This window comes from Lissotriton helveticus, chromosome 1_1 (genome assembly GCF_964261635.1).
Source record: "Lissotriton helveticus chromosome 1_1, aLisHel1.1, whole genome shotgun sequence".
In the NCBI taxonomy this organism is placed as follows: domain Eukaryota; kingdom Metazoa; phylum Chordata; class Amphibia; order Caudata; family Salamandridae; genus Lissotriton; species Lissotriton helveticus.
Window position 1 is genome coordinate 234,860,052 of NC_136057.1, and position 11,475 is coordinate 234,871,526.

The window sequence follows — 11,475 nt, forward strand, 5'->3', positions numbered from 1 at the left end:
CAGGCGATAAGTTATGGAGCCTGCGGGTCCATGGTGATAGAAGGACGGGGGCGGAAGCATTACTACTTACTAACTCGAGATCCTGTGGAGGAGTGAAACACCTTCCTGGTGGGCGTGCAGCTGAAGAATGGCTGAAGTGACGGAATTGTCAATTTGGGGGCCTGGGTAGTTACGTCACCTGATTAGTAGGTGGGGAGCACGCGTGTGTGCTGTTAGTGAGCCTTAAGCAAAATGCCATGATACTAACAATGGTGGTTTATAGGCAGTGGGGCGCGCAAACTTTAACTAGGTTACAGGGCTACAATACTGTCACGGAGCACTCGCCAGTCTCTGTATACAACAGCACTCTGGTGGGCTTTGGTGCTTATGGTAGACAGATTAGTGGATGCTGTTGTATTAGCAGTACCACATCAGGATATAAGAGCCACTCTCTGCTCATAGTGGATTAAACTACATTGTCTGCTTTGTAACACAGTATATGGTCACCTGGCTTTTTGCAATAGTTTCATTGAAAGTTATTTCAATGTACTTAATTCTAAAAAAATAATGCTCTACATTTAAGTAATCACTATTCCCCAGCCTTGCAATATTTTACCATTGTATCGTCTTGATTTGGATTGCCCTTATTATACCCTACACCAAAGTCTACATGCCCAGATCTTTACAGGGTCTATTCCATACATAACTGATCTGGAGGTTAACTTATTCCACCCTGTAATTACTAGGAAATGTTAAATACACATCACTTTTAACTGCAACCCTCTCCCCCATTGTAAACAAGTAATTACCTGGGTTACTGTATTAAGGCATATGTTTTTACATTTACCAACTGTTTTTATAACTACATTTTAAATGTTGTGTAAACGCTAGAATTTACCACCTCTATTGTTAGGAATTCAAACTGTTGTGTGCACTTATCAAATTCAGATATATTCTTAAGTAAATTATATTTTTGCTAACCCTTTAGTTTAAAGAGTTTTCATTCACAAATGAAGTTGGGCTTCTATGCGTCTCAGTCATTGTATGTGGAGATTGTTCATCGTGTTACTGCTAAAAACCCATACACTTTTACTTTACTGTAAACTTTGGATGTCAATGCTGAAGATAGATAAAATAGTCATATAAACAAATGGTCAGAAGTGCTGGGACAACACTTTGACAATTGATTCATACTAATATAATAATTGAGGAAGTTGTGAGCTAGGTTCCTGCCACCTATGCTATTGTGTAATTGGGAGGTATCTACAAGTGTGCCTGTTTATTTGTTAATATTGTGTATTTATCATTAACCTAGCCATATTGTTTGGTTTGGCTTTAAGAGTTTGGACAAAACTGCTTTGCACATACATCTTTTTAAAATTTCAATGGTAAACACATAATAAATAATAAGGTTCATATAACAATCTGCTATGATTCCGCATGCAGCTTGAATAGAATGTTATTAGTAGTCTGATTATATTCATTAACGTCCAGTGGTATTCAAATTATTTGTATTCACTAAATGTTCTGCATTGTAAATGAAGACTATGCGATTATCAAATAAGTTAGTGTTCTAGAAGTATCATTCACATATCAGTAGTCTTCATACACTAGCCTTCACAAAAAGAATACTATTGAATACTAAAATTAGCATGAAATAGTCTGTGAATGCTATAAAAAGACAGGTTAACCACTAAATGTAGTATTAAACTTCGGTATGGCTATTTTTGACTTGCTCCAGTTGACTAAATATATTATGCATTGACAAATGCTCTACAAAAATATCTTCTAAGTGAAGAGCTTTACCCAACATGATGGCATAAACATCCCCAAAATGGCGGCACATTAAGGATGTTGTGTAGTTCCTATATTCCCAATGGGCTCTGCGCATTGAAATAATATAGCCTATAGTTTAAACATAGGACTGAGGTCGACTAGGTCTCTATCGAATATACTAGACTTAATTGTGTGTGCCAGCTAGCTCAAAGGTCACTAGAAACTTTCTTGAATTCACAAAAAGGGATTAGTCTCTGACTTCGCATAAACATGACAACTTTGTTTCCCCAAGATGAAACGTATCTTCAGAGTCGTGCTAACAATAGATAGATATTTCACTCAGTCAATCGTGCATGCTTCGTTTCACCAGAGGTGCAGAGAAAGTAGAAAGACAGGCAATTTCAATAAAAGGATTTATTGAACAGTCTTCTTTCCCAAGCATAAGAAATGAACTGCTACAATCGTAAAACTGGTTGTAAAATATAATGCATACAGTAGAAAGAGGAGAATAAAATAATACTGTAAGACCATTGTATTGTTCCTAAACCAAAGATAAATACATACATAAATAACAGAGGCTAAAAGTACTCAACTGGTGCTTGTAAAATACGCCTACCCCGATGTACCTAACCTAAGCTTAGTACGAAAGAAGAAGTGAGTGAGGTGTAGCAATGTAGTATTCTTTTGCCAAGAATTGTCCAAGATTTCTCTTAGGGTATAATCAGCTCGTACCTTAGTTTGTAATGAAGAAGTTTAGTCTCGGGACTCGATTTCCCAACAACCCACAAGAGTAGCTTGGAAACACTGGCACTGGATTTCTCGGCAGGACAAAAGACAGCGTCTCTCTTAGTGCGTCTGCTGGAGGGTCGGCTTCCTTCGGCACTTGCTGCAGCAGGGCGTGTCAGCCAAGTAGATAGTGGAACTGCTCCAAACCACCGTGTGTTTGCTTGGGCAAGTGTGGGCATATTTATACCTTGACGGTGCAGAGTTTGATGTACAGTTGGACATATTAGCATCATCAAAGAGCCTCAGTTCTTTGAAAACTCGATGAGTTCTTGGACAAATCAATATTCAAGCGAGGGGAAGTCCCTGACTGCTGAAGGCGGGTTTTTCCAAGAAATCGTTGTGGATTTTCGGAACTAGTGGAAGTAGCCCTGCGGTATTTGGATTGCATGAGCTAAGCCTAAATATGGTTATGATTTCTATGCCTATATAAGGATATGGTGATCTAAACCTATATAAGGGCATGAATTGGGAAACTTACAGTAGTGTTCTAAAATAACACATAACAAGGAGGTTACCTTACTGACTTTATTTTTCCTCGCACATACCCAGCAACAATACACCATGATTAACTGTGGGCAAGACAATTGACCGAGGCAATGTGAGGAGGTTGCCTTGCAGTCTACTTTTTTACATGCACATATGCAGCCAAGACTCACAACACAACGCACACTGAGGGATAGTAGATGGTTTACAAAAATGAGCACTCCAATAATGAGCTCTCCAATAAATAAACACCCATCAGAGAATGTACAATACAAACACCATCCAGAGTCAGTAAACACGTACTGATAGTGGTGGCTCTTGGAAAAATACAGATCAGCACCTTCACACAGGACACAGCAATCTCAAAATGAAGGATACGTCCTGGGAGAGGCTTCTAAGCAGCAGCTGATCTAGATAGGTGATGCATATTCTGGAGAAGCATGGTAAACAAAGCAGGCATCAGGGATCGTAGGACAGCTCCAGTCATCGCTATTAAATACGTAGTGACGCCACAGACATGATAGTTTATTTTCAACATAATTAAGGATAAGTCCAGGGAGTAGATGCAGGTACTTTATGCCTCCTCAAATTCAGCAAACCCCCAACCATCTGATTCAGCTAGTCAGAACATTCCAGTCTAGGCAAAGGGAGCCATAGATTAGATAGGATATAACAACATTTCTTTACCAAACAATGTCATTTAACACCAAGGTGTTGGAGAATTGCTTTCTGCATACTTAATCCAGGTGACTATCCTCCTTTGCGATACATTGCCTTTCTCAAAGCCTGCTTCACCTCCTTGTTTCTCAGGCTGTAGATGAGGGGGTTGAGCATGGGGATAAGCACTGTGTAAAAGACTGAGACTGCCTTGTCCTGCTCCTGGGAGTAGCTGGTTGATGGTTGTACATACATTATGAGGCCTGTGCCATAGAAGAGACACACAACAGTGAGGTGCGAGGCACAAGTGGAAAATGTTTTGCTCCTTCCTGTCGTAGAGCGAATTCTCAGAATTGTAGAGAGGATGTAAACATAGGATATCAGTATGGTCGAGAATGAAACGAACCCTACTGCAATCACAACTATGAGAAGACCGATGACTCTTCCAGTGGCATCATTGCAAGAAAGCTGGATAAGGGGCAGGAAATTGCAGAAGAAATGATTGATTTTATTAGGGCCACAAAATGTCAAACTGATTGTGTTTGCAGACATCACCACCGAGGACAGAACGCTCCCAGCAAATGCGAGCGATACCAATCGAAAACAAACTCTGCTGTTTATGATGCTTGTATAGAGCAGAGGGTTGCATATAGCTACATAACGATCATAGGCCATGACTGCCAGGAGGAGGCACTCCAACACACCTAGTATACCAAAAAAGAAAAGCTGCACTGCACACTCTAGAAAAGAAATTGCTTTTGTATCTGAGATAAATCCCTCCAGCATCCTGGGTGTGATGACCGTGGAGTAGCATAAGTCCGTAAAAGACAGATTAGTTAGGAAGTAATACATCGGGCTGTGGAGCCTGGAGTCGATTTGTATCAGTGCTATCATGCTGATGTTTCCCAGCACAGAGGTGATGTAAACGAGGAGGAACATCACAAAGAGAATTATCTGCAGGTCACGACTTGTGGCGAATCCCAAGAGGATGAACTCAGTTACAGTTGTCTGGTTGCCTCTTTCCATGTTTGAAGCAGATAGTACCTGGTGGGAGAAGATGTTTAAGTCAGATACGGAACACAGGTTGAGTGCTATGCTATGCTATGTTACGGTGGCTCTGCAAATCTGAAACATATTCTAGTGGTGTACGTCTGGAATAGCAAGTAGAAAATATCATTCTACCTTAACATTATAGACAACATATTGATGACAAACATATCAACAAGTATGCCTAGATTTTTACACATAAATCCACGTATATAATGTACACAAAACATACAACGTCAACGAACATAGATGTAGAGTTAAGAGCGATACATCTATACTTCTATATGTGCATTTACCTTTTGATGTGTTTGTATTAGATATTTTGGCCATTAAATCAAGCTATAATGATATTTCCTGCTTGAAAGCAGACAGCAATCATTCTAACACTGGAGTAATACAAACTTTTATTGACACTATTCTTATCTTTTGCGAGTGAGAATACTGACTATAGCTTTGCCCACCTAAATGAGTAGCTTCAATTTTGTATTTTTTTTTTTAGGCATAGACAACCAAGTAATCTGCAAAATAGAAATCAATCTGAGAACTCGCAAGAGTACATACATTTGGTGAGGGACACTATGTAGTGTGCCTACCATCCATTAAGGAATAATTATTCAAAAACATTTGGTGATGACAGTCCTAAACCACCTTATAGCATACTTCATTCCCAGATCAATACTCTTCGCTTAGCCTGGGACCTCTGTTGTAGGGAAAGACAACAGTTGCCACTGTTTTCATTTGTGTGGACAAATATGGCAACAATTTGTTCTGACATCATAGTTTGCACAAATGTGGGCCAAGAGTGCCACATCCTAGATTCACCTAGAATACGCAAAACATTGCCATAAATTGGTGATGCCCTGTGAAGAATTTCAGGGTTGTGAAACTAACGTAAAATCATCTGCAGGGCAGTTCAACAAATTTCTTTTTAAATCAATTTGAATGGCCTTGAGATAAATTAAGAGATATTCTTGTGAGAGGTTCTCCCCCATCTGGGCAGCAGTATCTCCAGATCCTTAAGTAGTCTTGAAAGAAAACTAGTTGTATGATGCGCTTAATGGGATGCATTTTGAGGGGCAAATATTTCAATCACTTATATTAAATAAAGGGGCATATTAGCAAGGAATAGCGATAATTATCGCAAAATGCGCTTAACGCCTAATGCTGGATATGTTAGTGGAGAAAACATGCTATTAGCAACGTTTTTCTCCATTGTGCTAAAATTTCCAGTGATAGCGATATTCACGCATTAACGCCAATGGAGACTTAACCTGAGCACCAGAGATTCCGTAAAGCACTGAAAACCTGGCTTTTCCCAAGTAGGACCCCCTGTGTTATTTAATCTTCCTTTCTCTTTTGTCTGTCTTTTTCTATTCGGTTCCTTGTGCTGCAAGCGCCTTGAGACCTCATGGTGAAAAGCTGCGCTATATAAGAAACTCTGACATTGACATTGACATTGACAATCCACCTCTTATTGGATAAACAGGTAAGTCATGTTTTTAGCAGGCTTTAGATTATAGCGGTTATCGTTTTTTTTATCGCTCTGCCTGCCTTGCTAATAGGTGATAGTTGTCTTAGGGTACGCCCACTTTGCATGTCATTAGTGATAAATATCGCTGACATGCAAAGCGGCCACAAACTGGTCGCTATCGCCTAAAAGCTGTAGCTAAATGCTGTTAGTGACAGCTTGCTGATAGGGAGATAAAAATATCGCCGCTTTAGCGGCAACAAAATGCCGCTAAAGCGGCGATATGGCCCTTGCTAATATGCCCCAAAATTCCCTGACTTGAGAAACGAATGCAAACTGTACTCAGCCTCTTAATGCCTAAATGGTTCTGTTTTGAAAAGATGGCCGTGGCACTCCTGTGTGTAACGTTTTGTAGATTAGTATAACATATGGTTGAAATATTTATAGGTGCATTGGGTGTTCGCCTCCTGGGTCGTGAGGTGCTGAGATATGTACTGTTGCAAAATCTTACTAACGAGTAAGAAACCCGATGCACTCTTAGACACTGTTAGTGTTAGGTATCTGTACGCAAAGTTTGTAGGACATTCGTAATTCAAGTGGTTTCCAAAAGTTTTTGTTTTATTCAATTATATCACGTTGGTTCATCATATTGATGGCATATAATGGACTGGTACACTTAGACTCATCATGGTTTAGCCATCGTACAAGAAATTACATCCATGGTATTTATAATCCCCGATGCATTTCGCGCTGAAAAGCACTTCTTCAGGGGGTCTGAAAATTAAATTAAATGGGATAACATTTGTATCATGTTGTGCTACAGGAGCAGAATCATCGTTAATACAAAACTGTGTATTAGGGGTACTAGTTAATTAGTCAAACAATATAGTCAAAAAACCGGTGCAAAATATTCGTGACTAAAATAGAAAATAATGCCATCTCCTTGATGGGATACAACCAGAATCCAATGTTTAGATGACCCGTGAGTAAAATGCGTGATCACTCGTAAGGGTAAGTGCTATAAGGTGGTAAGAGGAAGAAATGCGTCGTGCTGCATATAAAGAAAAAGAAAAAGAACCCAAGCCTTATAGGAGAACCAGTGTCCATATATTAAAACGACTCGAGAGCACCGGTGGTAGTGATGAGAATAGCATAGTGTCGTGCTGGAGCTACCAGAATGGTAAAGAAATCCTACCCGTTAAGAAAGGTATTCGGGATCCACCTTCAACAATGTGACCATAGTAAACGGGCTCCGTGTATTGCCGAACCCGGAAGACGCCGCGCGTTGCGTTGTGTATTATTAAGTAGCAAAGAGTGAAAGAGATAGAAAGGAGACTCACCCGAGTCTGGGATAAAGACGAGTGTGAAAATTAAATCATGGTAATCAGTGGTACATGTGAACAGAAAATCCTCAATAATGTAGATAAAAAATAAGAAATAACGTGGAGGACACAACAAAATGTCCAGGTTGGAGATTAAAAATAAAATAAACAGATTGTGAATGTGTTGAAAACATAAAGAGATACGAGATGGATGAAAAAACAAACAGGGAATTAAATGTGCTTTCAGAAGGAACTGGAGTGTAAAAAAATAATAATACTGATAAAAAGTAGAAACGGACAATAAGGATAGACAAGGATTACACAAACATTACACAAAAATTACACAGCTATTGGAGAGATCATGACTTCAACAAGGTTAGAAATGCAAATATTTACAGGTGACAACTAAATTCAAGTCTGTCATTGAGTCCTTTTGGCTGGGTAGCTTGCATACGGTATATCCAAACAAGTTCCCGTTGCAACAGGATCTTGTTGTTGTCTTTGTGAGGCTTTTTCTCGACTGTTTCCAAAATGAGGAATCTGATTTGACTGGGGTTATGTGACTTTTCAGTGTAGTGAGCTGCGATGTTGGATTTCAGATTTTTAGTACGGATGTTGCTTCTGTGCTCATTGAGCCTGATTTTAATCTTCCGTTCCGTTTTGCCTACATATGGAAGACCACATGGGCATTTAATCATGTAGATCACGTTACTTGAGTCGCATGTGGCATTCACGTTAAGGTTGATAGGTGTTCCTTGAGTAGGATGAGTTATTTTGGATCCAGGTATGATACTGTTGCAGTGGCTGCAATTATGACAAGGGATGGTGCCCTTGTACCTGGTACTCATGGTCGTAGTCGGTTGTTTCAAAAAGGACTGAATGGTTTTGGTGCGTTGGTATGCAAAGATAGGTTGCCTTTCAAAAATTTGGTTGAAGTCGACTTCAGATTGAAGTAGTACCCAGTGTTTGCGAATCACATTTTTGATTTGTCGGGAATGAGTGGAGTATTTGGAAACAAACACTGATCTGCTTGTTTGTAACACATCTTTACATGCAGGTTTCAAAAGTTCTATACGGTTCTTCATCTTAGCTCTATTTTCAGCCATATGCGTGATGGGCTTTGGGTAACCTCGTTGGTGGAATTTATTTAGAATGTTAGCACTGTTCTCTGAATACAAGTTGTCTGTTGATGCGATGCGCTTAGCTCTCAGTAGTTGTGAGTATGGTAGGTGGCGTTTCAGACTCGGTTGGTGAAAACTTTTGAAGTGTAAATAGTTGTTGCGATCTGTGGCTTTGGAAAAAATTGAAGTAATGAAATGATTGTCCTGTATTCGAATTAGTACATCCAAAAATGATATTTCTGTCGCACTCCATGTGTAAGTGAATTGTATCCTTTCATTTACTTGGTTGAGGTTCCTGATGGCCGAGACATACATAGACGACATTTTCCTCGTGTGGCGAGGAAATGAGACACAATTGGTCTCGGCCATCAGGAACCTCAACCAAGTAAATGAAAGGATACAATTCATTCTAAATAAATTCCACCAACGAGGTTACCCAAAGCCCATCACGCATATGGCTGAAAATAGAGCTAAGATGAAGAACCGTACAGAACTTTTGAAACCTGCATGTAAAGATGTGTTACAAACAAGCAGATCAGTGTTTGTTTCCAAATACTCCACTCATTCCCGACAAATCAAAAATGTGATTCGCAAACACTGGGTACTACTTCAATCTGAAGTCGACTTCAACCAAATTTTTGAAAGGCAACCTATCTTTGCATACCAACGCACCAAAACCATTCAGTCCTTTTTGAAACAACCGACTACGACCATGAGTACCAGGTACAAGGGCACCATCCCTTGTCATAACTGCAGCCACTGCAACAGTATCATACCTGGATCCAAAATAACTCATCCTACTCAAGGAACACCTATCAACCTTAACGTGAATGCCACATGCGACTCAAGTAACGTGATCTACATGATTAAATGCCCATGTGGTCTTCCATATGTAGGCAAAACGGAACGGAAGATTAAAATCAGGCTCAATGAGCACAGAAGCAACATCCGTACTAAAAATCTGAAATCCAACATCGCAGCTCACTACACTGAAAAGTCACATAACCCCAGTCAAATCAGATTCCTCATTTTGGAAACAGTCGAGAAAAAGCCTCACAAAGACAACAACAAGATCCTGTTGCAACGGGAACTTGTTTGGATATACCGTATGCAAGCTACCCAGCCAAAAGGACTCAATGACAGACTTGAATTTAGTTGTCACTTGTAAATATTTGCATTTCTAACCTTGTTGAAGTCATGATCTCTCCAATAGCTGTGTAATTTTTGTGTAATGTTTGTGTAATCCTTGTCTATCCTTATTGTCCGTTTCTACTTTTTATCAGTATTATTATTTTTTTACACTCCAGTTCCTTCTGAAAGCACATTTAATTCCCTGTTTGTTTTTTCATCCATCTCGTATCTCTTTATGTTTTCAACACATTCACAATCTGTTTATTTTATTTTTAATCTCCAACCTGGACATTTTGTTGTGTCCTCCACGTTATTTCTTATTTTTTATCTACATTATTGAGGATTTTCTGTTCACATGTACCACTGATTACCATGATTTAATTTTCACACTCGTCTTTATCCCAGACTCGGGTGAGTCTCCTTTCTATCTCTTTCACCCTTTGCTACTTAATAATACACAACGCAACGCGCGGCGTCTTCCGGGTTCGGCAATACACGGAGCCCGTTTACTATGGTCACATTGTTGAAGGTGGATCCCGAATACCTTTCTTAACGGGTAGGATTTCTTTACCATTCTGGTAGCTCCAGCACGACACTATGCTATTCTCATCACTACCACCGGTGCTCTCGAGTCGTTTTAATATATGGACACTGGTTCTCCTATAAGGCTTGGGTTCTTTTTCTTTTTCTTTATATGCAGCACGACGCATTTTTTCCTCTTACCACCTTATAGCACTTACCCTTACGAGTGATCACGCATTTTACTCACAGGTCATCTAAACATTGGATTCTGGTTGTATCCCATCAAGGAGATGGCATTATTTTCTATTTTAGTCACGAATATTTTGCACCGGTTTTTTGACTATATTGTTTGACTAATTAACTAGTACCCCTAATACACAGTTTTGTATTAACGATGATTCTGCTCCTGTAGCACAACATGATACAAATGTTATCCCATTTAATTTAATTTTCAGACCCCCTGAAGAAGCGCTTTTCAGCGCGAAATGCATCGGGGATTATAAATACCATGGATGTAATTTCTTGTACGATGGCTAAACCATGATGAATCTAAGTGTACCAGTCCATTATATGCCATCAATATGATGAACCAACGTGATATAAATGAATAAAACAAAAACTTTTGGAAACCACTTGAATTACGAATGTCCTACAAACTTTGCGTACAGATACCTAACACTAACAGTGTCTAAGAGTGCATCGGGTTTCTTACTCTTTAGTAAGATTTTGCAACAGTAAATGGTTCTGTTGACACAAGCCTTCCCCCACCGCATGTTATCCTCTAGATTTATAATACTGTGGTGCAATCAGGGATGGCTTAGCTGAACACTAAAGACTTAGGGAGATTTGCATTACCTCTTGATCTTGCTTTGAAACCGTATAATGACAAAATAAAAAATTCTATATAATATGTGGCTATATCATTCGGCAGAGTAATTTACATGGAACTTTACTTTACTTTACAATAAACTTTCTCAACACTGGAAAGATGAAAACATGAATTTACCTTGCTGGGAACATTCATCTTCCCATCTATGTTTTTCAAAAACTCTCACACACACACACGCACACGCACACACACACACACGCATTCTTGCACGCACACACACACACATTCCTGCTCTTCTTTGTCATCGGCCTTAGAACTTGAAAAATTGCCTTTTTCAAACTGTCCTGTGTAATG

General features: G+C 39.4%; 1 protein-coding gene across 1 annotated transcript; it reads right to left on the bottom strand.

Moving 5' to 3' along the window:
* Positions 1-3,774: 3,774 nt before the first annotated feature.
* LOC144761190 (olfactory receptor 5A2-like) lies at positions 3,775-4,707 on the bottom strand. Its single transcript, XM_078646693.1, has one exon. It carries the CDS (start codon positions 4,705-4,707, stop codon positions 3,775-3,777), a length of 933 nt encoding a protein of 310 aa, XP_078502819.1.
* Between the last annotated feature and the right edge of the window lie 6,768 nt (positions 4,708-11,475).